At 52.7% G+C, this 26,683-nt stretch overlaps 1 protein-coding gene across 3 annotated transcripts in view; it reads left to right on the top strand.

The window, feature by feature from the left end:
* Positions 1–26,683, top strand: part of PLXNA1 (plexin A1) — a 115,266-nt gene that overhangs the window by 28,783 nt on the left and 59,800 nt on the right. For all 3 annotated transcript variants that reach the window (XM_041460555.1, XM_041460563.1, XM_041460547.1), the window contains exons 4-8: positions 20,784–20,924; positions 22,955–23,055; positions 23,482–23,605; positions 25,548–25,701; positions 26,373–26,472. In XM_041460555.1, the coding sequence (XP_041316489.1) occupies positions 20,784–20,924; positions 22,955–23,055; positions 23,482–23,605; positions 25,548–25,701; positions 26,373–26,472 (620 nt within the window). The remainder of the gene's footprint in view (positions 1–20,783; positions 20,925–22,954; positions 23,056–23,481; positions 23,606–25,547; positions 25,702–26,372; positions 26,473–26,683) is intronic.

The raw sequence follows: 26,683 nt of genomic DNA, 5'->3' as shown, positions 1-26,683 counted from the left end.
TGCTTGGAAGAGCTGCTGTTGGGTCTCTTGTCCCCTGCCCTGGTTAATTAATTACAGGCTTTCCTGAAGTGGAACAGGAGAAAGGATGCTAATGGCAGGCTGGTGCTGATGGGGAAGGCAGCAGAAAGGTGCCCCATGGGGTTGGCATTGTGGGGTGAAGTAGGAACAGAGGAGCTGGGGTGGGTGCTGGGTAGTGGTGAGGGTGCAGACCCCTGGGACAACGTCCCTGTTTCTCTCTGGTTCTTTCCCTGGATGACCTGTGCTACCAGAGCTGATCCTGGCACCTCCCTGCTCTTTGTGTACCCGTGGACCAGCTGCCAGCACGAAATCTCCCCATGGCAGTGAGAGCAATTGTCTACATGGGAAGCAAGTGGGAAAGTTTTATTTAATGGATGCTTAGTTCTTTTAATGCCATTTAGCAGCTGGAGAGAAGGAAGAGAGGCAGTGCTGTGTGACAAGCCAGCTCTCTGCAGACGGAGAATGGGCTGAAGTAGTGGGGAGCATCCCTACAGTCTGGCAGAGAAAGGCAGGATAATGTGATAGTGCTTTAATTTGTCCACGCTTTGTGATCTTGAGGGCAGCATCGTTTGGTAGCTCTGTGCTGGGACAGATCTGGCATGACCGGGATGCTTAGCCCTGGAATGCAAGGAGGGGTTCTGCTGGTAGGGCAGGTGCTGGGGGAAGCAGCTTCCTCCCACCATAATCCGTGTATGGGCAAAGGAAACAACTCTGGGCTGAAAAAAGCCGGCGTGGTTTTTATTAGCTACAACCCTAATGATGTATTTTGGATTGCTCTCCTGCGTGGATAAAAATTACCAGTCCTTGAATGAAGGGGAAATAAAAAAGTCTCTCTGACCTTGAAGCTGTTCGTTCACTTGTCTTCATTTCATTCCCCTTGGCTGGGGATGCAGGTCAGTTTTGGGTGCTATTTATAGTCCACTTCATTTGGTGGTTTTCTTTACAAAGCGAAAGGTTGTCACCTTTGTTTCTGATACTGCAGAGAGGAGCTGCTCTAGGGAAAAGGAAGAATAAATGAGAAATTTCTCAGAGTGTTCCTGTATGCGGCAAAGCTTTGTAATCTGGAAAGATCAAAAAGCCCTGGACTGCCAACCTGAGCTCCTTTTGTGGAGGTGGCCAGGGTCCATGGTGCCTTGAGAGATATGGGGTGATGCTTTTCTGTGCTGGCCAGTGGCTGCTGGGGCTGATCAGAGCCTTTATTTGCACCAAAACAAAGATAGTTTCCCTTTCCAGGCAGCTTGGCTCATGTCTCCACATCTGGCACGGTTGGCTTTTGTTGGAACAACATGTGGGCTTGATTCTTCCCTTCTCTCACCCCCACGAAGGAAGCTGTCGCTGTGTTGTCCATCTTCACTGGAGCCACATGTCCACAGGAGCCCGACTGCTGAAGTTGAATCCCCTGCCTGTGCCTGCATCTCCTCCTCCAGCCCTGCCCCTGACAGACAGACTCGTTGAAACAACAAATGTTGCCATAATTTAATTTTCAGGCAAACAATAGTCCGGGGACAATGTTAAATTCATGAAACTGGCTTAATGCGATGACATTTAATGAAGCAATTTGTGCACTAGTGTGGCTGTGCGTGGCTCTGGAGTAGTGGGGATGCTGCTCCACCCTGCTGGGCACTCCCTCTTTGGGAATAGGCTGGGAAAGGTTGGTGCTGCGGGGTGAAAGAGGGGGGTTGTCCCGCTGCTCTCCAGGCTGTGTGTGCTCCTGTGGTGCAGCTTTCCCATGCTGCTCCCTGATGCTGCTGCAGTGTGGGCTGGGAGCTGGTGGGTTCAGGCTCCGTGGTTTGGCCTGAAGGGAGGGGTTGATGAGAATGTTTTGGAGCAGGAGGGGACTTGTCCTCTCCTCAAGGAAAGCAGCCTCTGCTTTCCTTGGACTTTTCCTCCCTGTGTCTGGAGCCCTGGAAACGTTTTTACCCCCTCCGCCACCTCCTTAGTGGCCCAGATCGAAACCTCAAACCCTGCAGCACCCCATCTCCCATGCATGCAGTGCTGCCTCTTCCCTCCAGGGCCACCCTGGGTTGCATATCCCATGGGCTGTTAAGAGGCTGTTCCCTTTGGAACAAGAATTAGGAATTATGCTGCGCTGGGAGAGCAGGGGCTTGGCTTTAGGAGGTTTACAGTTCATAAAAGCAGGTGAGAAGAGGCAGTTTGGAGGGTGGAGAGACTGGCTGTTTGCTCCAGTGGTGGATTGGATTTGTGCCATCCCACCAGCATCCCTTGGGCATCCTGGCACCAGCAACGTGTGGGCTTCTGCTGTGTCCCAGGAGAGGGTTCCCTGCTGTTTCTTCCTTCCCTTGATTGACAGAGCCCTGTAGATCTTAATTATGTGCCGGCATCCACAGAGCATACCTGGTGCTGCTATAGCTGGAGGCTTAATGCTGGTAACGCTGCTCCATGGGCAGGCAGTTCCCAAGGTAAGGGGTTTCCTTGCCTTTCTAAGGACAATTTGTAATCCTTGCTGGATATGATGGACCTCTGGAGCTGTGGGAGCGAGAGCTGGACTAGTGACAGGTGAAGGGACAATGTTAAATGTACATGAGATTTTGGTGGAGTGTTCTTCAGTGGAGCTCAGGGAGGAGGGAGCTGGAGACACACCCATGTCACTTCCTTGGAGGACCCCGTGTCCTGTTTCCCACCTTGAAGGACACAGTATCCATATGTATCCAGCAGGGCTTTTCTCACCTGCAGTCCTTCCAGTCCCTCTTGCATCCTCCCAGCAGCAACCCCAATCAAAACCTGAGCTCCACCAAACTCTTGTCACTGCTGGTGCTCCTCCCAAACAGGACTTAAAACTAAATTTTTACTGAAAGACAGCCAAATCCTTCTGAGGATGGATTTTGGGCTCAGCAGAGGTCCTTGTGGGCAAGCTTGAGGTCTGTAGGGCAGTTTGCAGTCCTGCTGATCTTGGAGGCTGGGTCAGTGCCTGGCTGTTCTCTGGTTCCCCTGACTTTTTGCTTTCTGTTGACAGTGGTCAAAAATTAATTGGTAGTTGTTGAGCAGAATGCAACTGAAAAAATTAATGGAGGAAAATATGATGCAGTTTGATGTGTGCATGCATGTGTGTCTGTCTCTTTCTACATATGTATTTATTTTTCTTTGAAAGTTTCCAGAAATAGGTTTGTGTCTTGGCCAGGGTGACTGCATCTGTAATTATTTAAGGAAAGTGGGTGTCTTGGTGACAGCCACACAGAAATGCTCAGCATCCCTGGTGAGGACGTTGGGATGGGGACCTTGGAGGCATCTAGTACTGGCAGCTTCCTTGGCAGAGGGAGGGGAGCAGCCTCTGCCCCCTGGATGGAAACACTGGATCGGGTTGGGCTTACTGCCACCAGCCCTGGTATCCTGGGGGAGGGTGAGGCTTGTCATGGTTTAGGCAAAAACTAAGCACAGTCCTTTAAAAAGACCCAAATCCTTGAAAACTGCACCTTGCATGCATGGCTCCTGCCAGCTGATCCCCACCCTATGGGAGGGATGGGATCCAAACTCAATTCTCCCTTTATTTCTCCAGGATTACTCTGTGTTGCTCTCCTTCTCTTTCTGGTATGTTTATGAGCCTCAAGGGATCTTGTTTTTATGCTCAATGCTCAAAATTAAAGATGTGTTTCCAGTAGGTGAGATAAACACTCCCTGTCTCAGCTGGGGGTTTCCTTCCTGCCTCTCCTTCCCTCCTCCAATCTGCTGGTGGGAAAGTGTGAGCCTGTGGCTGGAGCACGTAACCTGGGAATGAGATTCCTGGGCTCTCCCAGGGGGATGAGTCAGCTTCGATGCAGGATGTGTGAGCTGTGGCTTCTTCCTCCAGTGGCTTCTTATTTTAAAAGAGGGCAAAAAATCGCTGCCTTTGGCATGGAGATGGAGGAGCAGGGAATGGGGAGAGGGTAAATGTGCTTGCTCAGGCTTCAAAGTGTGGTTCATGTTGGTGGCTACAGACATGCCGTGTGGTGATGTGATGCTGCTGCCCATCTGCAGGTGTGCTCCTTAAATTGTGGTAACTTGGTTGTATGGCAGCATCAGCATTTCTGGCTGGAGGCTGTGGCCGGATTGGCCCAGCCTGGGTTGGCACCCACCACCTGTGGTCCCTGCTGGATGTGCTGCTTGGTGTGCCTTGAGCATGTCCCCCTGCTCTTTAGCCAGAGATGGGGCCCATCTGTGTCCCACCCTTCCTGGAGTCCAGCATCACAACCTGCCTTCCCTTCTGCAGCCTCATCCTTCCAGACCTCATGCAGTTGAGGTTGTCCTTCCCCATTGCCTGCTCATCTGGGATACTGAAAAGAGACTGGGCTTTATTTTGGAAATGAAGGTGATAAAGAGCATCCAACAGCTCTGGTACTCTCCAAGACCTTATCTGCCTGGATGGCTGTTGATGCCTCCCTCCTGGGATGGAAGAATCCCACTCATCTCTTCTTGGCTTTGGTTCCCCTTCCATGTGCTGTCACGCTTGTGAGCACCCTCACCACTGTGCTGTGAAAGCCTTGGCTAGAAAACCAGCCCAAATCTCCAAGTACATGATTTTTCGGCTGAGACTTGGCCCACTGTGCATTTCTGAGTTGAGCCAGAGGTGACACCTCATACCTGAGGAACTAGAGGTATTTTTGCAGCATCTACTGAGCTCCAAGTCTTGCCCTCAGTGTCCCTGCCATGGGTGGCAGCTCGCACTGGTCAACGCTGTTAAGTCAAAACTGTTGTTTTTGAGCCCTCTGACCTCCCAAATTCTGTTTGTACTCGAGACCAGGGAGAAACAGAGAGAGTGAACGTTTTTTAAATAGCTTGCGAGTTTCTGGTGTTGTTTTTCATCAGGAAAATGATAGTTGTATAGAGGCAATTAATTGGAGGAAAAGTTTCTGGTAATAAATGTCAAGAATGTTTCAAGGATGGTTTGGATAAAATACACTTTTTTTTAAAGCCTCCCAGCAAAACAAAAGCCATACCCTATTTTGAACCTTGCCAAAGAGAAACAACTACAAAACTTCAATTTTCTTTTTTTTTTTTTTTTTTTTTTTTTGGTGTGTGAGTGTGTAACTTTTAAGTGCTTTTTTTCCTGCTCAGCCTGTGCTCCTTAAACAAAAGCATGTGTTTTCCTGGCGTGGCTCCCTCGAGGCAGCTCTGTTGGAGTGGAGGGCAGAGGCTGTGGAGGTGATGGCTGCACAAGTCCAGGCAAGTCCTGGTTTTTGGCAGGAGCTGGAGTTCTCCCTTTTTTGGGGCGGAGCGGGGGGAAGGGAGCTGGTGGTGGATCGTGGTCAGTTCCTTTCTGCTGCCTGCATTTCCCAGTTCTTATCTGTGCCAGCCGTGGGTGGTGATGCCTGCAGCCAAAAGGAGGAGCAATCCTGAGATGTGTGGAGTACTTTGATATCCTGGGGCAGAAGGTGATAAAGGAAAGAATGAAAGCTTCGGAGTGATGTTAGAGCCTTGGCTGCCTCTCCCGGAGCAGCCATCGCCTGCGGCTTGTGGGCTGTTAGTAACCCTGCTGTGCCTCTTGCTCCCTGGAGCTTGGGGAGTTGGCATGGCAAAACTGACATTTTATGGGGGAGGTGATTTCCTAGTGGGGATGTCTGTTTATGTGCATGCTCTGAAACTTCCCTGGGGTGCTGTGGCTGTGTGAACCTGCCAGGGAGCTCTGCTCACCCCGGACAAGCTGAACCCTGCTGCGTGCTGCCTTCCAGCCACAGCCATACCTTTGGTCCCAGCTGTGGGGTTCAGTGCTGGTGTGTTTTTCATAAAGGCTCTTAATCACATACAGGATGTTTCTGTTTGTTCAAGCAATGAAATCACACAAACAACCCACCCCCAGTTTGGCTTTCGCAGAGCATCAGCTGCTCGACCCGAGTCCTCGGCAGAGCCGGAGCAATCCTCCCCTCTCCTCCTCCGGCTCTCGACCCGGCAGTGCGGCCAGAGCGCGCCTTTCATGCTGTGGATGTGCCCTGGAAAGGCGCCCGGCACTGGGGATGGGATTGCACTGGGCTGGGAGCTGGGGCTGACTCATCACTGGGGCGCTTGGCCGAGGCAGCAGCAGCAGCAGCGTCTCGTGGGAGCCGGCAGAAAGGCTTGGAGACCTCAAGCCAGGACCAGCCCTCAATTCTGGGGGCTTGGTTGCAGGCAGGCTGCACATGAGGCATGGTGCCCCCCCAGAAGCTCTCCTGAGAGGAGCAAGGTGGTTTTTTGGGTGGGTGGGAGGTGGGTTGCAGGCTCTTCTTGTTCCGGGGTGCTGGGGTTGTGTATTTTTGCATTACCCCAAGTACTCGGTCCTGGATGGGGACATCACAAACCTCCCACTTCACCACCATCTTTAGCTTTGGGTTTTGTCCTTTGGGGTATTAAGCAGAAGGAGAACAGGAATGCGTCAGGGTGGATTGAAATAAAAAAAACACCCTGACTTTTCTCACTCCTGTTGCGTGCATTGGTCCCATGGCTGCCGTTTCCATGGTAAAGCAGCGGGCCTGTAACCCAGCCCGCCCCGTGCTCCTCAGCATTTGGAGGAGCAAAAATCCTCAGAGATGACAAGAATAATTTAATGAGCCATTAACGAGAGTGGGGGAAAACACCGGAGGAGCTGGAGCAGGGTCGGGGTGGGGGCGAGGGGAGGCAGGGCTGGCTTTTGGCAGGGAGAGGGTCACGTTGGCAGCCTGCTCGCCTTGCCTTCGATGTGTTATGAAGTTTTGGAGGTTGCTTGAAAAGTGTCTGGGGAGCGGTGGCGAGCCAAGCGGGCTGCGGGCCAGCTCACAGCTAAACATGTTGTTGTGTAAAATTGCAGTCAATTAATTTAAGACCTGCCAATTTCAACTGCAAAGCGCTAGGAGGTTCTGTCAAGTTTTCAATGGGATAAAAAGGGGGAGAGGGGGATTAGTTTTCAGCACTTGGACGGGCAAATAGTTATCCTCTGCCCGAGCCTGCAAAGCACCTCCTCCTCTCTCTGTTTCTTTTGCTTGTGGTAAACTCAGCCTCCGCTGATGTTAAAAGTCCTTCTGGTGTGTGCTGTGGGGGCTGAAATGGCTGAAGGATGTCAGACAGAGCCTGGTGATCTGCTGGTGACCATTCCAGGGCTCAGGGAAGCACTGGCTGCAGGGGGATGACCCACTCCCCTTCGATTTTGCGGTATTCCTCTACTCTTGTGGGGAGTATCTCCTCTCTGGCATTCCAAAGTGGTCTTCCCCCAAAACTTACAGATTCCTGCAGGTCCTGGGTGTGCTGGGTGGTACACTGAATGTCTGAAATAGAGGAGGAGCTGGAGAATGCTCAAGGCAGGCCCAAGAGGAGCCCCACATCGCCTGTGTGCAGCCTTGGAGGTCAGTCCTCACTCATGATGAGGTGCATAGGCTGGTACTCACCATGCAAGAAGACAACCTGCCCCAGAGAGCTGATGGCCAGGTGGGCACAGTGTCTGAACCCCAAAAAGGCTTATTCCCCCCATTTCATGGTGGCAGTGGGGTGGTGCTGCTCTGCCCAGAACCCCTCTTTCTGGTGGTGCCCTCCTTCCAACTATTCCCTGTGCCTGTTATTCTCTTGTGCTGCAGGAGCACAGCACCCCCAGTAATGGGACCTGGGCTGAAAACTTTGCTGAGGTTTTGCTCTCTTTATGGCAACTTTAATTTGAAAAGTGTTTCCTGGGTTCTGAGAGGGTGTGTGTGTGTTTGTATGTGCATCTGCAAGCTGGCCTTTTTTTTTTTTTTTCCTTCCTTTTTATTTTTTTCTTATTTTACAGCTTAATGAAACTTCTGAGAAAGTGCAGCTCTGCTGTGAGTAAGAGTCATGAGACTGGTGGGGCGAGCTGGCTTTGGCTTGCTGAGGGTTGAGCTCCTTCTTGGGGCTGCTTGAGCCTGAGACTTGTACCTCAGCTCTTCCCTGTCCTTATCCCAGCTTGCTTTTCCATCCACAAGCACACTGCACCTTGGATTTACACATATATGTTCATGCATCTTTCATTCTTGTGGCCTTATACCCGGGCTTTTGCTGTCACCTCTGCCATCACGGCTCTATGTCCCCAGGACACCATCTCCAAGCACTGCTGCTTTCTATTTTGTCATCAAAGGGTATAAATCCACTTCTCCCAGTGTAAATTCACTTCTCCTGGGGCTCAGAACCAGCTGCATACCCCACCCTGGCCCTGGGTTTGTGCTTTTCTGAGCCAGGGCTTTGTGCTTTTCTGTGTAAGGCTTTGCTCAGCGCCTGTGTGTGCGAAGGAGCTGCTGCACGTCCCTGCAGGGCTGCAGACTGCCTGCTCCTCCTTGCTGGCAGGAGAGGGGATTTGGAGGCAGGTCCCTCTAGAGCCAGGCTCTGCTGCTTAGGCACTGCTGTCTGCGGACTTCCCCAGAATATATTAAGCGTAATTTCCTCCTGCTTCACCGGAAGCTTGTTAATATTTCACTGGGGCACGGGGGCAGACTGCAAAGCCCACGCTTCAAAGGAGGGCAGCTTTCAGCAGCTCTGGGGTTGGCTTTTGGTTTTCCCAGCTCTTGCTAGAACTCGTTCTGTGGTTTTGAAAATAGGTAAAAACCCTCAACCACGCAGCTGAGGAGAAAGCCCAGGCAAAGCCCACCAGGCATGCTTGTCCCTGCCTTGCTGAGCCAGGCTGTGGCTCTACTGTCTGCTCAGCTCCACTCTTCCTGCACTGACATTTGGGGGAAAAAAATTGTAAATTCATGTCTGAGTGCTTTGTGAGCTCACTTGGGTTTGAAATGGCTGGGAGGAACCCAGTGCAGCCTGGATGTGCCCTACTGCTGCCAGCATAGCTTGTGGAAGGGCTGAGGTGGGTTCCCCTTCCATGAGAGGAGATTTTTGGGAATGACTTTTAGGGAATTAGTTTTGCTTGATCCTGGACTCCACAAATCGGAGCAGGATTGGCCCTCCAGGAGCAATAACAGAAGAATTACTGCATTGCATGGGCGTCTTTATGTGTTTTTTAAACTGTGCCTCCTAATTATAAATAATGGCTGCGATATGAGATATGATTATGATGGATGGTGATTCTGTATTCCGTGTGCATTAGCGGCTTTAACCTTGCCGGGGTAATTATGTCTCATTTCAAATTCTGATACTATTTATTTGAGGTAGGGGACTGGGAATTTAATTTCTACTGCTTTGTCTTTTAGTATTATTATTATTTGAAAAGGATACCTTTGCAAAATTGTTTTTTAATCATTCCCTCCAGTTGGCAGCACCAGTTTATTAATATTTTCAGTGCCCATGTGGGGCTGTTTTGGAAATGTTTGTAAAGGTAGATGTTTTGGGGGAATGTGAAGCTGAGAGCTGATGTATAGGAGAGGAGCTATTCCTGCAAGACAGCAGTGTGCACCCCGCAGCTTCAGTCTTCCCAGAGCAGCTGCCTTTGGCACTGGCTGCTGCTGAGCCACATGTCTCTGCCAGCCTGGGCTCCCTCCTCACGTGAGGTCCCTGGAGGTCCAGGAAGGGCTGAGCCATCGTCCTGCCCACCCCTCACCATCTTCAATGGCACGTTTAATTAAAAACCGCATCAACCCGAAGATTGTGCACGTGGTCCTTAATCAGTTTGAAGTCTCTGTGAGAATAAAGTAATTATACTACTCGTTTGGTTACAGTAATTAAAACTTTAATTAACATCATTTCCCACCCCTTGGCCTCCCTTTACAGATATTCAGGCATGTGATGGGTGTCTGCCAGGGTTGCATCTTGGGATAAAGCTGTTTATGCTTCTGCCTGTCCCCACCTCTGTTCCCTCCAGCACCAGACTGGTAAGGTCCAGCTGTTCTTGACCCCACCCAGCTCTCTCCAGGCTGCCAAGTGTCAGCTGCATTCCTGTGTGGGAATGCTCCATGGCCAAGGTGCTGGCAAGTCCTGGTGGGAGCTCCACTTGACATCCCCTGTAAGCGCTGGGAATGCTGGAGAGGGTGGTAGGTGTTCCTTGAAGATCTTCTGAGACCTTAGTTTTGAATGTGGCATGTGGTTTGGTCTGGTCTTAGCAGAAGCTGGGCTTTCAGAGAGCAGCCCTGCATTCCCAGGAGAAACTTGTTAAAGAGACAGCCAGGCTCTTCATTTCCCATTGAATGGACCTGCAGGAGCTGAGGTCACAATGATTTGTGGCCGAGTGCTATCACACCTGGAAAGCTCAGGGTGGGCTCCAGGCCCTCTACACCCCATTTTATCGCCCTGGGTAAAATAAGGCTGCACCACCCCGTGGTCAGTGATGGGCTCTGTGGTGGCCAACAGGACCCTATGCTCCCCAGGAGCCTGCAGAAGGGATTGCTGCCTGCAGAAGCAGGGCAGGGAGTTCTGCATTGGTTTCAAAGGAAATCCACGCTGTGGAAAACCTGAGCTCTTAAATATCTTGAGCAGCATCCTTAGGGAAAGCAATCTCTATATTTAAATCTTCTCAGTCTCTCCTTCAAAATTGCTCTGATGCACAGACTGAAGGGTCTGATTTCCATCCTGGTTTTGAGCAGGGAGCCCACTGCAGACAAGTGGTTTTCTTTGCTCTGCGTTCTGCATGGTGAGGAGCCATGGCCCCATAGCTTTCCCTTGGCTTTTTGGAAATGTATAGCCAGGGATGTGGTTCTCTGCATTAGAAATGGTGTAGGAGGGCCAGAAGTTTAGAGTATGGGAATGAAATTTTAAAATGTGAACAAAAAGGGAGATCAGAGAATTTAGCATCAAGAGCTCAAGCTGGAGTGAGTGAGAGGGTCTAAATCTATTTCAAGCAAAATATTTGCAGGCACTCTGGTGTGCTCAGTGTGAAGCCAGGCTTAGCTGGCTGTTATCACCAGGATCACTGGCCATGGAATGTTGGAGGATTTCTTCTCTAATCTTGAAAGTGTTTTGTGTTTGGAGCAGGGACTGCTTTATGAGGAAAGGCAGGACCTGGAGTTTGATCGTGGCATGTTGATAGTGGAGCTGTTGATCAGAAAAGGTTAAGAAAAGGTGTGGCTGTAACTTTCTGTCTTCTCCTGATGACATGGGTTTCATTCCCATTGAGTCCATCAGGTAATGTATGATTTTGTCATTGAATCTGTAAGAGACTCTGCATGCCCAGTTGTACTGCCTGTGCTGGCTCTTAATATTTAATGTCACTGTGCCCTGCGATATTTAGACCCTGATTGTTTATTGCTTATCAGCTCCTCCCGGGCAGTCTGGTGTGATTTGTCCACGGAGATAAAACACCAGAACAGCCCAGAGCTGCAGTAAAAAGAGGACTGATGGGTAGGAAGGGATCAAAGCTAGTGTTAAATGGGTGAAGCTGAGCCTGCTGTGCCATCAGTGTTGTCCTTCTCCCTGTGTGGAGGTGAATGTGCAGTGGATTTTGTTCCTATTATAGTCCCCCTGCTGCAGGAAATGGCTTTTGGCTCTCATGCCATGGAAATAGTGGCTGGTGCACTTATGTGGTTGGAGCTGAATGAGTGGGAGGCTGAGAGGGGGGTGCAGAAGGTACTGGAGTCTGATGGGTGGGTAAATCCGGACATGAGCCATTGTGCCTGCGCAGGCAGCCCCACTGAAACAGGGGTCAGGGTGGGAGGGGAGCTGAGCAGGGGGAGGAACCTGAAACAGAGCCCCCCTTGGGGTATGCCCCTCTACAGCCTCCACTCTGTGGGCTTTTCCTGCCACTGGCTCCTCTGTTTGCAAGGCCAAAGCCCCTGCTAGTCCTCAGGCAGCTCCTCTCTCGCTGCTGTGTTGTTTAGGGACCAGGAAGGAAACGGCTATTTTCCTGGAGCCGAGAGGGGAGGAGGGATCCAGCTGATCTCCAGCTGTGCTGCAGCCCTGGGAGCTGATACTTCCTCCCTGACATGTCCCTGGTGAAGGCCTGTTACCCCCTCCCTGCCTTTTTTCCCTGGAAATGGGGTGGTCCCCATTGCTGTTCTCAGGCAGCAAGGCTTTGAGCCCCTGGCCACAGGCAAAGACGTTTCCTGATCATTGCTCCATGTCCCAAGTGGGCAGGATGGTGAGGATGGTGGGACAAGCCTTTGGCATTTGTGTTGGGTTATCTTGGTCTGGTTGCATATCTGAGCAGAAGCTGAGGGAAGATCAGGAAAAAAGGTTTATGCTGCCCTGTTGAGCTGAGCAGCATCATTAAGAGGCAAATAATTTGGATTTACAGAATAAATAGCAAATTCTAAGCTATGGAGAGGCTGGGGCTGGTGGCTCTGGGTCTGCTCTGCTTGCTGTGATGGGCTGTGTGTCAAGGGGAACCAGGAGCCAAGGGTTTGGGCTGGTCCCCATGTGATCTCTGGAGGAGCCAGTGCCTTGGCAGTGGAAGACATGGCTTTTGTCTTGAAGACTCAGTTTTGTATCCTTCAGGTGAGAACTTTCTCCCCAGGGCCTTCTCTGGGAGGTTTAGGTATTAACTTGCCCCCAGCTGGTCTGAGTCCTGTGGGAGCTGGGAGGGTGACACATTGCCATGGCTTCATTCATGCCTTTCATGCCTGGGGCCTGCTGGGACTCTTGGGATGCCTTCAGTAATTAATGAACAGGAGAAAAAATAATCCAGTATTTCTGTGATGTGCTCTGCCCTTCACTGCTGTCACCCACGGCTTTATTTTTACACGGAGAAGAACAGTGGGATGCAGAGAGAGATCTGTTGCATTTTGCTTTGTGCTCTTCCTGCCCTTACCTTCCATTTTGCAAGGCTAAAATTCCTTCTCCATCTGTTACTGGGCTTTCCTACCTCCAGAGCTCCCTCCTTTCTTCCCAAGGCTTGAGAAAAAGCAGGATTGTCTTACCTGCCTGTGCTCCTCTCCCTTGCAAGGGACATTTCTTTGGTGAGATGTGGTGCTGGGGTTTCACAGGATATTTTTGCTGGAATGGGCACAGGCACTGTGTGGCTGGAGGCATAGTTTTGAGACCCTCTGAGACTCCCTCCCCAGAGAACTGATGCCCTGGCAGCTGCCATGCTGCCCCCAGGGACACCCTGGAATTCCTGTCAGTTCTCTTTAGCCTCAGGGGCAGAGCAGGGCTGGTGGCTGCAGAATGCTCTGTGCAGAGGTTGAGTTGCATCACTGTTGCTTGGCCCAGGGTCAGCAAAGAGTGCCACCTTGCCAGGTCATAGCATCACATGGAGGGGTCCCTGGGGTCCCCCATCCCCCTTCCCTTGTGCCACTCAACAGCTGCCAGTGCCTCCTGCCTGGTCCCTGGAAGCCCCAGGGCAGTGCCTGCCCATTGATTTGCTTGTTGGGGGCCCCCTGTGATGGCCTCAGCCCTGAGTGATGCTGATTAGGAAATAATTGCAATAATAATAGAGATATTTTGCTCCTGAGTGACTAGACAATATGAACTGGGCTCTGAGCCAAGAGGGTTTTGAAGGGCAAAGCTGAGAAATCAATGGCTCAAGACTGCCAGAGCTGCCGTGGGGCTGGCGGGGATGGGGATGGGACCTAGGGCTTTATTTGGGATGAAAGTGGGGCAATTTCCTTAACCCATCACACATTGTGTGGCTCCCAGTGGGAGCCTGTAATTCCTCCTGCCACTTCATTGTGACTTCACCATCCATCAGTCCCTCCTGCACCTGGGTTTGACTCTGCCAAAGGTGCTTCCCCTGTGCATTATCCTGGCACTTCTCCCTCTTTCCAGCAGTTCAGTTTTGGTACAGAGAGATGGGAAGGATTTTTCTGACATTGTCTTAATTCTGTCAGAATTGCTGGAGCAGTGTGTTGGGCTGTACTTCCCATCCTGCTGATGGAGCAATGCTGGCAGACCTGGTCAGGAGAGATTTTGGGAGGGTTTGCAGACGGTGAGCACGGAGCTGGTCAGTCCTGTGCTGTGCCGCGTGGGCCGGTGCTGGTGTAACTGGCTCTGCTGAGCCCACTGAGCATGGTGGAGCACCACTTGTGTGGGTGGCTGAACAAGAGGAAAAGATGGAAATGAGTTTAAATGAAAGGAAAAGGCGGTTGGGAAGTTCTGGGGAAGGTGTTGCTGTGCTTTGGGGGCCTGCTGGGCAGGGTTGCTGCCCTGCTTCCTTCTCTCTTCTCTTTCCTATGGCAAGCCCCAGTGCTTCACTCAGGTCCCACCCCTCCTCCCAGAGAGGTGCAGTGAGCGTGTCTGTCCCCACCCCACATGGCTGAACTCAGGATCCTGCCTGGGGTGACACATCGGCTTTGAAGCCAGCTGGTGAACCTGTGTCACATCTGCCAGTGTTGGTGAGGTGCTGGATTTGTTGCTGAGCATTTGAGCATTGATTTAGATTAAGTATCTCCTTGTTTTTTGCTTTATTGTACCGATATGATTAAAGTCCCATATTCTCCAATATGATTCAAATCCAATATTCTCCAACTCAGGGTGGTGCTGGACACAGGACAAAAGCCTGGCTTGTACTCATCTTTATCAAGTGAATGGGTTTCACTGAACGCAATCAGGCAGCTTACCTTGCTCCTCGGCAGGTTAGTGATGAGGCAGGAGCATCCCAGCACTGTGTGAGCGATCAGTGACGCCTTCTCTTGCAGGGGAGGTGGAGAGGACAGAACCCAGCTCTGCCAGCTCCGAGCAGCTGCCTGCCTGTCTGGCGGGAGGCGTGTGTCTGATCCGGGTGCATTCCTGTGCAGGCAGCTGCTGGGATGGCAGGGAAGGGGCTGGCAGCCGGCTGGGGGGGCAGTGGGGGCTGGGGGGAGCCGGGGTGTCGGCTGCCAGCCTGCCCTGCATAGCTGGGATGTTTCTGTGGGGCCCATCCTGTCATCAGCCCTGGGACAAGCCCCTGCGAGATGCATCCCCACAGCCCTGCCCGTGGCCCTGCTGCTGGCTGTCTGCACCCTTCCACTGCTGTCTGGCTCCTGCCCCGTGGCACAGAGCACCCGTAGGGGTAGCCCTGGTAAAGTGGGGTTGGGGCACTCCTAATGGCAATTTCCTGGTTATCTGAGCAAAGCCACAGGCAAATCCTCACCACCCTGGACACCAAAGTTTGGTAACCTGAAATACAGTGGGAGGGAGCAGGAGCCACTGCCTTGACCTCCCTGCTCTTGACCCCCAGCATGCCAGTGTCCCCCTCTCCAGCAGTACCCAGCTCCCAAGGCTGTGTCCATGGGATTAGATGATCCCATGGCCCTGCAGCTGCTCCTGTCCCTGCCTTTTGCTGCACCTTTCTGGGTGAAGGGAAAAAGAGAGTGCGTCTCCTTGGAGCAGCTGATCCAGAAATTTAATTTAAACCCTTTCCCTTCCTTAGGAAACTGGAGAAGGGTGTGTGCATGGCAGCTGCTTGTCCTGGGGAAAGGCATGTGGAGGGGCAGCTGGTGTCCCTGTCCCCATATTCTTACTGCCTTGGGGTGAACCCAGGCCATGTGCTAAGAGGGGCTTTGCAGGCTGACCCCCCAAGGCCATCCCTTTCCCCACGAGCCCCCCTGGCCGGACATGGGCTGTGCCTTTTCCTGCTGTAGGCTTGTCAGCGTGGTGTTGTGTGACACTATGCAGCAGCTGTCACTTCTGCCCCGGTGTGGCCAGGCTGCATTTGCCCTCTGTTGCCTCTGGGAGGTGGCCCCATGGCTTGCAGGGGCAGCTCTGCCATGACCTACTCTTCTGGTTATATTTGGCTTATTCTGTGCCTTTTGGGTGGATGGTGCCAAAATCAAAGCAGAATGCTGGGGGTGTTCACGGCCCTGCTCTCAGGGAGGGGACATTTGCACCTGCTGATTTGGGTGTGGGGGCCTGGGGCTTCCATGGTGCCTGAGCTGTGAGCACCAATGGCCTTGGGAGGGGAAGGTTTCACTGCTGGGGCTGCACTCTGCCCTCCACCCATGACAAAGCATCTTCCTCCTCCCAGCTCAGCCATGTGCTACAGAGCCGCTCACTGGTAAGGTGACAGGGCAGGAGGGGACCAGGACATGGGCACAGGTAGGGCAGGGTCCTCCTTCCAGCATCCTCTCCTCACAGCCGTGTCTTGTCCCTGCCTGTTTAATCTCTGTCCCCAGTGGAGATCGTTGGGGCTGGGGAACTCTGTGCTTCCCTCAGCGTGTGTTGAGAGGGAAGCGGGGAGGCTTTGAAATGCACTCCCATAAATAAGCCTTTCTTTTGCGTTGCCTGTCAGTACCGTGCGAGCCCCGTGGAACTGGAAAGGGTCCCCGTGAAAAGGCTGCCGAGTGTGTTTCAGGCAGATAAGTCCCTGCCTTTGAAGTGTGGCAGGCGGGCAAAAGCGCCCTCCTCTTGTAGCTGCTGCCAGCCGCTGCGAATTAATCACAGCCCTGCGCAGATAAGAGTACAAAGCCTGACTGAGCACTTCTCCTGCCCGGAGGAGGGGTCTGCGGGGGACGCTGGGGACCCGGGATGGAGCCTGGAGAGCCTGGAGGTGGGGAGATGTAAGGCTGGGGTGGGAGGGTGCATGGGAAGACTGGCAGTGGGGCAGGGCAGAGCCCCCTCTTCCTGGTGCTGGGCTTAGGGGTGTCCCCTGTGAGATCGGGTCTCTTGGGGACCTTCTCCATGGGTCCCCAAAAATGTGGGTTTGGTCCTGTGAGGAGCCAGTGGCCCACCCAAACACCTCCCAGACCCCGCACAGACCTCTGCTGGCATGTGTTAAATCCAAAAGCAGCCTTGGCATGTCTGCAGCTGCCTTCCCTGTCCAGCTGTGCTTCCTCCCTCTCCACCTGGTGTCCCTGGCCCAGACCGAGCTGTAAAGCCCTGTCCTCCTCTGGACCTGCTGCCAGCGCTGGGTGGGTGCCAGGTCATGGCTGCTGCCCCGCCTTCCTCTCATTGCCTGTCTTTCCTAAAACTGGCTTCTCTCTGCCTCGTGCCCCTTGCTGGTGCTGGGAGGATGTTGGGAGATGTTTCTCCTGGTGGCTGGCTGATCAGCAGTGGTTGTGGCAGTGGGGAAGTGACTCCTCACCTGGACAAGCCTGAAGGGCACCTTGCCTGGAGGAGAAGTGTGCTGCCATGGAAGGAGCTGTTTCTTAGCAAGGTGACATGCTTGCCTCCCGCAAGGCCTTGTACGGGATGGCAGCTCCTTTCTCCAGCCAAGACAAAGCCATCCCCAGGAACTGTCTCTGGGTCTCTTGGGAGAGGACTTTGCATTTGCCCAGCTGGGGTGTGCAGTGTGCAGTCACTCATTACACCGGGGTTGCCAGGGGTTGGGGTGTTGCATCCCATCCTTTCCCTTACCCTTCCTTTGACAGGGTTCTCAGCTTCTGGGGGTGCAGGTCTTAAACCCCTCTTGGAGTGAAGCTATGCTGGGTGCTGGCCCCATGGGGGTGGGCTCGTTGTTTGAGTGGGGAGGGTGTGCACCTGGGTTTCTGGCAGAGCAGCCCCTGGGCTTGCTTTGGGATGATTCACCCAAGAAGGGAGTTTATAATTTCATGCCTCTGGCTCTCCCCATGTGCTTAAAACTGCAGCAGCCCTTCAAGACCCTCACTCCTGCTCCTGTGCCTCAGTACAGCCCCAGGAGCTGGCTGCCCCTTGGGGCTCCTGCAGCTCCTGGGAGGAGGCATCACCACCGAGCTGCTGCCTGAAGCCAGCCCGAGGCAGCCAGGAGTGAGGGCAGGAATCCTGAGCAAGAAATTAGTGTGAGTAATTATTAGTATTGGGTAATTATATCAGCGTCAGGATGAGGAGAAAGGTTAATATGTTTATTTATTTATTTATTTATGGTAAATGTCTTTTCCCCTGGGTGGGAAGGCAGCCAGGGTGGGCAGGAAGGAGAGTGTTTCTGAGGGGGTCTGTTCTGATTAAACTGCATCCTCTCCCCCTTTCCCTGCTCCCAGCTACCCTGGGTGCAAGGAGGGGGAGGAAAGCAGCCCCTTCCAGTGTCTGTAAGAGATGGGAGGCTCCTTTTGCATTCCTTGTGTATTCCTAGTGCATTCCTTGTGCTTCTCTACCATGCTATAGTCCAAAGAGCCCATCCTTATCCTTCTGTCCAGGATGGGTAGGTTCATGTTGGGCTAACCCTGCTGGAAAGGCCCTGGTGCTGGATTTCCACCTCTGTCTGCACAGGAGTGGGTTCTTTGGGGAGTTGGGTCCTGCTTGGCATGGGGGAGTCTGGGGTCTATCTGCTCACACAGGTTGCTCAGGAGTGGGTTCTTTGGGGAGTTGGGTCCTGCTTGGCATGGGGGACCTATCTACTCACACAGGTTGCTCGTGGAAGTTGTGGATGTGGAAGATGTGGATCCCCAGGAATGTTCAAGCCAGGTTGGATGGGGCTTTGAGCAACATGGTATAATGGAACCAGGGAGTTGGAACAGAGGTGTTAGAACTAGATGAACTATAAGCTCCTTCCACCCAAACCTTTCTGTGATTCTGATCTCCTCATGCTGGAGAGGAGTGTTAGGATGCATTTTCCTACCATGAGCTAAGTCATAGTCTCTCTCTCTGCCCTACACTTTGGCCAAGCAGAAAACATCTTGATTACCAACTCTTCCAAATTTCATTTTCCTGATTCCCAAACACACCTACAGGTTATCCTCAGCAGGGGAAAAGCTGCTAGAGAGAAGGGTTCTTGTGTGTGCATGGCCCCACCAGAACATCCTGACGTGTGTCAGGCTGGGTTCCAGCCCCGTTTGACTACTGAGAGTATTTTTAGGTTCTTCCTGGAGCCTCAAATTAACTGGAAGTGCTTCATGTCTGTTGTTTTTTTAATACATCTCTTTCTCTTTCCCAGCACTGCACAGTGCAATAATGTAATGGGGAAATTACCCCGCTAGTTAAAAATTACTGCCAGCGCGACATGCAGCCATAGATCTATTTTAGAACCAGGGTAAAACTGTATCGATTATTCTGTGCCGCAACTGCGGCCCATAAAAGGGTTGGAAAGGTGTGTTTGTCACCTTGCCATAGTGAGGTGGGGAGATGGTGCCTTGCTGGGCAGTGGAAGAGGTGCTCCCTGTTACACTCCTCCAGAGAGCTGGCTTGGGAAGGACTTTGTAGGGGAGAAACTGAGAGCTGGGAGGGGAGCAACTCTGAGGAGATGTGGGGGGGCAGGGTTGTGCTTGGGGGTGATGCTGGGTACCACTGAGCAAGGGACACTGCTGGGCAGGGGTGCCACATGGCCCTGTACTATGGCTGTCTGGGGCTTGGCCTCCTCTGATCTGTTTGGAGGAGGAGCAAACGTGGTCCTGGACCTGGGCAGAAAGATACCCCTGCCAGAAAGGCAGGCAGAGGCTTTAGCACCTCTGGGGTTCCCAGCATACAGTGGTACCAAGTGTGAGGCTGATTGGGAGCAGAGTCTGTGCAGGGGTCTAGCAAAGGATGCTGAGAAGGTGGGGGGGAATACCAGGACAATTTTGGGTTATGGTGAAGGCTCTTCAGTCCTGTGGAAGGCGGTACAGGGGGTTTTTGGCTGTGCTGTGAGCTCCCAAGAGTTAGCCTGGCCCTGCAAGCCCAGTTGTCACATCCCTGGGGACGGGGCAGCCCCTTTGCTCACTGCTATGCAGGACTCATCTCTCTCTGGTTGCTCAGGGGTCTCTTTCTTAATTAAATACATTTGTTTTGTAAAACTGCCTAAAAATAATCCGGGGCTGGTGCATGCAGGAGGCTGGCAGTGAATCAAAGGCGCCGCTCTAATTAAACGGGCCCCGGTTTGTTTGTGAGCCGCATACATTTCCATGCTAATCAGCTGCACACCGGGATCCTGCTTTCCCAGCCCCTATCCTCCTGATTGGGAACTGTGCAAATGCTGGCAGCAATTTACTGCAGGAGCGGGCGAGGTGGCCAGGCTGCTGAGGTGGCCGCCGTGGGACACAAGGGGTGGTCATGGATGTGCTGGGCTGTGGGAGTGGGTGTGATAATCAGGGCAGGGTTGTGGGATGCATTTGAGGGGGGATGCTTCCGAGCAGCCAATTTGCCCCTCTCTTGTGGGGGGATCCTGAGTCCTGCAAATGGGGATGCTGGACCAGGTCTCTGTGTGTGCCAGCAGCAGCGTGGAGATAATCACAGGCAGAGTTTGCTCCATCTTGGTGGGCATGATGCTTCGCTGTCTGCTGTTGGGATTTTTGCAGAATGTATGGCTGGTGTGGCTCCCATCCCATCCCATCCCACCCTCTGAGCATTTCTCTGACGCTGCCCCATGCCATGGTCAGCCTGAATTTGGGGGTATCACGAGTAATGGGGTGAGCACAAAGTACTTCTGGCTGGTGGAGGTGCCAGTCAGGGTGTGCCAAGTGGCAGAGCTGAGTTTAGCCCAGCGTGGTGTGTGCCTGCAGCCTCACCGTGCCTCCTGATGTGCTGATCATCGGGAACCAGCGTGCTTAGGAAGAGCTTTAAGGTAATTGTGAGCTGCAAGGAGATTAAAGCCTTCACCGTGCTCCTGCTCAGGGAACAAAGGCGCTCTCTGAACCTCTGTTGACCTCCAACTTCCTTGAGACCCTCTTGACTTCCCCGGTCACGAGTCCAAGTGTTTCTTCTGATGGATGGGTGGGCGGGAGCCGAGCCTGCGCCGCAGCGTTCCTGCCTGGCCGGGCTCGGGGTGTGAGCTGAGCTGCTCTCAGCACCTGGGCCAAGATGGGATTTGATGCTTTGCTGCAAGATGGGGACTCATCTGTTCCATGCTACAACTTGGAGGGGTTTTGGGGCTGGGCAGCAGCACATAGTGGTGTGCAATGTGAGAGCCAGGGATGTGTCCTCCCTCCCTGGAGAGAGATGAATGCCATCAGCATGAATGTGGTGCAAATGCACCAGTCAAATGTGGTAAAGCAAGGGAGGCATTGCAGTTTGGTCTTCTGGAAAAGGTTGGGATGCTTGCAGAGCAGCTGATTCTTTGCTGTGCTGCAGGGGCTGGGGAGTCTCCACACTGGTGTGGGTTGGAGGGGTGGTGTCCCTAACGGGGCACATTCTGTATCCCACATCCTGGGTGTGGGCTGAGATGTGTGGGGGATCATGCTCATGCCCCCTTGCTCTCCCCACAGATCCTCGTGGACTTGCCAGCTGAGAGGAAGCACCAAGCTCTGCAATATGAGAATGTTGTGGCCCACGAAGGCAGCTCCATCCTGCGAGACCTGGTGCTGAGCCCTGACCGTCAGCACATCTATGCCATGACGGAGAAACAGGTAAGGGGGGGAGTCAGCAGCAGTCCCCTGCTCTCCTGACTTGGCAGCCCAAGTCTACAGTGCTGTGTGTTGGGGAGCCTTTTGGGCAGCTCTCTTGGGGGGGCTGCCCTTTGCTTCCTGGGACTGGAGCTGCCTAGGGACCCTGGGGCAGCTCCTCCCTGCAGAAACACTGTCCCGAGGCTTTAATTGTTAGCAGCAGCTGCTTGAAATTCCCATGGTCCCTGGGGACCAAGGGCTTCCTGACCCTTCCTTGCTGTGAGTGGCTGGCCATAAATCTCCTCCCTGTTTTGGCCGTCCCCTCCTGAGCAAGGGTTTTGCAGGTCAGCGGGAGCTCCTTGTTCCAAACAACTTTTTGTCCTCTGGAGCAGCTGCTTTTGTATGACAGAGCAGAGGGGACATAAGGCTGGTGCACCCCCAGACTGCTGGTGTGCACCCCTTGTGCTTCTGCTGAGCTAACTGGAGGTACAGACCGAATCTGGATCTGGTGCTGTCATCCTGGCAGCATGGTCTGGGCACATTGTAGGAAGTTTTGGTTGTCTTAGTGTCCCCAGGACCTGTGGGAGGGCTGCTGGTGTGAGTTCATCCACCCATGGGCTGAACTGGAAGGAGTGAAGCGGGTTCCTGTCATGGTGGTGACACTCTGTGCACCTGGTGTCAGCACACCATGCCTGTGTGACACAGGGTGGCCGTGCTGGGGTGTGCTGTGCCTGTGTCTCCCAGCACTTCTGCTCCTCTGCCCGGCCAGGGGTGTGTGTGTGTGTGACTGGGACTGCAAGCAGAGCTGGGAGCCTCACAGTCTGCTGGCCACCAGCCCGAGGGCTTGGGAGGGGAAAGGACGAGTGAGCAGGAATGTAGGTTTGTCTAGACAGTCCTGAGGGGACAGCACAGTTCTTTTCTCCCTCCTCCCAGTGGCTGTTTCTGGTTTCTGCTCCGCTGCAGGAAACATGCAGCTTTCCAGGTGGGGCAGAACCTGATTTTGGGCTCTTCCATGCAGCTGTCCTGGGCTGTGTTTCCCTCCCTGGCTGTTTCTGTCCCAGGGCTTGCTCAGCTGAGCTTCCCCTCTGCAGGGCAGATGTTGGAGAAGTGGATGCCAAGGGGGCAGTTGCATTGTCCTGGACAGGGGATCTCCTCCAGGGACCACCACAGTTTCTGGGACCTGACACTTGTCTGTGCAGGGTCTGCCAGGGGGGTACCCTCTGCCACCACCTGCCTAAAGCGATGTCAGGGACAAACAAATGGGAACATTACAGGTGTCCTCACCACCCTCGGGGGACTGGTTGGCCAGCAAATCCCAGCCCTGTAGACATCATGCTGAGCCTGTGCTTTGCTGTGCTGTTTGGAGGGAGAACACCCCAGGTTTAGCCTTCAGTAGAGAAGTTTGCAAATTTTAATTAATGAGTGAATGCTGCCCCATGGGAGCAGTGGGGAAACTGAGGCACAAGCATGGCAGGAATGGGCAGCTGCTTGGTGCTGCAGATTCCTTGTGGCAGGCAAGCAAGAACCCCCTCTTTGCACCCCCTCCCTGTCCTCCTTCTTCTCCTCCCCTCTCCTTAATAAAGCCCACTCTCTTCCCTAGTACGCTCGGTGTTATCAGAGTGCTGGTGGAAAGTAATTAAATGAACAGTTGTAACAGAGCTCGAAGGGCTTGGAGAATGAGGGGATTTTAATCAAATCTGGAGGAGCAATTAATAAAGGACTGGTAACCCTTTCAGAGCAGGGCTGCAGCAGCCATGGGGTGCCTGGCTGGCACTGGGAGCCCATGTGGAGCTGAGTTTGCCCAGCCCCCTCTAAACTACTGCTAAGGTGCAACAATTAAAGGAACTTTTTTGGAGTAAAAGTTCTCTGGGGTGGGAGTGTTGCCTGCAAATGTGCTGCCTGGGCCTGAGAGAGGAGTGGGCAATGGCGAGGGGCTCAGCCTCTCCTGCCTCCCCACTACCAGCTCAGGGTGAGCCTGTGCTGGGTCTGTCTCTGCCACCTCAAGGTGTGGGCAGAGCAGCCTGACCCCCTTCACTCCGTGCCTGCTCCTGCAGGTGACGCGTGTGCCGGTGGAGAGCTGTGAGCAGTACGAGAGCTGTGAGCTGTGCCTGGGCTCCCGGGACCCCCACTGCGGCTGGTGTGTCCTCCACAACATGTGAGTACAGCAGGATTGTCCCTGCAGCTGTGCCAGTGACCTACAGCTGACAAAATGTGTCCATCCCCACTGCTGGTATCCTTGGGGACATCCCTCCTGGACTTTGGCTCCAAAATGCTGTGAGATGGAATGGTCCAAGGTGTCAGTCATCCCCTCCTGTGATGCCCAGGCTGTGCTTAGGAGCCTCCATGCATGGTGAAGCTGCTGCCATGGGCTCCTGGGTGTAGCATTCTCGTGCCAATAATAAAAACTGAATATAAAATACTCCTGAAGTCTCAGGGGAGAGCAGAGCTCCGGCATGGGCCTCGGTCCCTACCTGGCCATCATTTCCGTGCCAAAGGGTCTGTTTGCCATGGTGCCAGCCCAAAGCCCTGCAGGAGCCCAGGGGATTCTCCTCCTCACCGTGGTTCTTTCCTCCCCCCGCAGCTGCTCCCGCAAGGACCGGTGCGAGCGGGCGGACGAGCCGCAGCGCTTCGCCTCGGAGCTGCGGCAGTGCGTCCAGCTGACCGTGCAGCCCAGCAACATCTCCGTCACCATGTCCGAGGTCCCGGTAAGCACCTCTGCTCCCTCAGGCTCCTCCCTGCCGCCTCCTGACCCTCTGGAGGCAAAGGCTGCGGAGGAGGCAATTAAAAATAACTGATGACTGTATGGTGAATAGAGAAAAAGGGGAAGAGAGATCTGAGACAAAGCAGAGCAAAGTGCAAGGCGTGGATGAGGGCAGGCCGTTGGCTCCATATTGATGGAGATAGCAAACCAGGTGATGATTATTCAGAAATGACATAACTGAGCAATAAATATTTCTCCATAATGAAGCATGACCATCAGAAATGCCATTCATAGGCCAGCAATCGAGCTCTAGTTCAATAGCCTGTCTCTTACTCCAGCCTGCAGTAGATATTTTGGGATGAGACTTTGATGCTCAACTTGCTGCTCTCTCTCTGTGCAGGCAGAAAGGATGAGGCACTTCCCTGAAGTATTTTTCAGGCCATTAGCACCATGAAGAGAATAAGAAACAGCATATACTAGTAATAAACTGCAAGGTCTAGATATCTGGCACTCAGGAATCCTAAAGAAGTTGGCCAAGGAGTTCTGTGGCCTGGGGATGTATGTAATAATATGCCTTTGTAATAAATAACTGAATGTTGAGAAAAGCCCCAGAAACAGAAAAGGTGCTCATTTTTTTTCTGAGATACATAAAGGACCAAATAGCCAAAGACTGCTTTGTTTTACTTCAGAATTAGAAGAAGAAAGGAAAAAGAACAGGTTCAAAATACACCTGATAATGATTTAGGGATGGGAATATAATTTATGCCAGTCAACGTGGGTTTGTGTCTGACAAACCCCATTTTGGTCTTTGATGAATTTATGACTTGAATTAGAAGAGGGACTGTGGGGATGTGATGTCTTTAGTCTCCTACAAGGCTTTTGACTTGGTACAACACAACATTCTGATTAAAAATTAGCATTATACAATATTGATAAAGCACGTGTTAAGTGGATTAAGAACTGGCTCCGTGACAGATCTCAAAAAGTTCTCATCAGAGGGGAATTGTCACTGGATGGAAACAGTTTGGAAAGCACTTCTGCAGGGGTAAATGCTCTTTGGTAATGTGGAGATAAATGTGATATGGCTGCAGATGGGACCTGTGGACTCTTGATGCTCCTGGGGTGGAGCCAGGAGCTGGGCAGTGTTTTCACTCCTGGGGTAATTATCTCCATACTGATGGCAGGATGCTGCACAGAGATCTGGGGTGGATGGCACAGGGATGCTCTGCTTGGGCTGGAGTGCAGCTTTCAAAGGGAGGGACTGAAAAACTCCCGTAAACATCATGTAAATGAGATGAAGGCTGGAGAAAATGCCTTGCAGTGAGAGACTTCCAGAGCTCAATCTGCTTAGCTTATCAAAAAGAAGATTAAGAGGTGACTTGATTACAGAGTATAAGTGCCTTTACAAGGAGCAAATATCAGGGACTAAAGGGCTTTTTAATCTATCAAGGAAAAGCATAACAAGAACTAATGGCTGGAAGCTGTGAAAAATTCAAATTAGAAATAAGGCAAGCGTTTTGTAAAGTGAGAACTGCTGACCCTGGGGATGACTTTGTGAAGGAAGAGGTGGAATCTTCCCCTCCTTGCCTCTGCTGGAGTGGGTGCCTTTCTGCCTTTCTGTGCAACATACTTCAGCCCCGATGCTGTTCTTGTTCTCTGTAGAGAGCTGAGGCATAATGGCTTGTGGTGTGTCAAGGGCAGAGGACAGAGGCTGTGAGTCATTCCAGCTCTCAATCCATTTAAACCTGAGCTCCTTGCTTGAACAGGGAGGTGCATGGATGGGGCTCCCTTGCAAAAGCCCAGAGCAGGTCTCCTCGCCATGTGTGGGTGGCAGAGGAGGGATTGCACCCCGTGGTCTTCTCTGTTGCCTAGACTTACACACAGCAGACACAGAGGAGCCTATTTTCCTAGTTCTCTGTGCTGATGCTCTTGCCTCTCCTCCCTAGCTGGTCCTGCAGGCCTGGAATGTCCCAGACCTCTCAGCAGGAGTCAACTGCTCCTTTGAAGACTTCACCGAGTCAGAGAGCCGCATAGAGGATGGGAAGATCTACTGCAGCTCTCCCTCTGCCAAGGATGTCATCCCCATCACCAGGGGCCGCGGTGAGCTTGTGCCCCAGAGTGGAAGAAAGCCCGAGACAAATGTCCCATGTATTACCCCACAGGCAGAGGTGGAGGAGGACAGTCCTCCCGTGACAGTGATCCCAGTCTCGGGATCTGAACCCCACTTGGGTTCTCGGGATGTAGGAGGAGAAGGACTTGCTGCTCATGGGAGGCTGGTTCTTTAGTCTCCTCCAAGCCATGGGCACACTTGGATGCAGCCTGAGGCAATGAGCTTGGAACTTAAGGTCCCTTCCAACCCAAACCACTTTGTGATTTTACTTGCTGACCACTCCTGGTCACCCTGGCCCTATTTCCATCTGTGAACCATTCCTGGGTAGATGTGGCCATGGGGTCTAGGACATTCTTCTGACCCCAAAACGATTAAACACTCTTTCAGCACACCCAGTATAACCTAAGGCCCCAGTCACCATGCCAGCAGGTTGTGTTTAGCTGTAGGGGCTCAGAGCTGCACTTGGGCTCTGCTGGCCCCTTAGGTGTCTGAATGGGGGTGGATGAACACTCATTTTATTGCCACGCTTGGAGGATTTTGTTAATTAACTGGACTGAGTGGTGATGCCCAGCTCCCTCCAGCTCATCACAAGCCTTGCACTGAATACTGGGCCATGCACTGTGTCCTTTCTGATGTCTTTTTTTGCCTGGGTCTCTTGCAGGGGACAAGCGAGTGGTGAAGCTCTACCTGAAATCCAAGGAGACGGGGAAGAAATTTGCCTCCGTGGATTTTGTTTTCTACAACTGCAGCGTCCATCAGTCGTAAGTGGCCTGGACTTTGTGGGAGGGCTCCAGGAACAGATTGGTGGGATGGTGTGAGACTGGGAGAGAGAGTTCTCAGCTTTGTGGGTGCTGATGTTGCAAAAGGAAAGGGCAGTTGAGTACAGTGGTATTTACAGTGAGAAACCTCCTTCTTTTGCCTGTGTAGGCTGGGACAGTGACCAGAGCACCCACAGTTGGTTTGGGTGTGTGG

This window comes from Pyrgilauda ruficollis, unplaced genomic scaffold (assembly GCF_017590135.1).
Source record: "Pyrgilauda ruficollis isolate IOZ18807 unplaced genomic scaffold, ASM1759013v1 scaffold10, whole genome shotgun sequence".
In the NCBI taxonomy this organism is placed as follows: Eukaryota; Metazoa; Chordata; class Aves; order Passeriformes; family Passeridae; genus Pyrgilauda; species Pyrgilauda ruficollis.
Note: the sequence above shows the minus strand (reverse complement) of the source record. Positions and strands in the feature narration are given on the sequence as shown.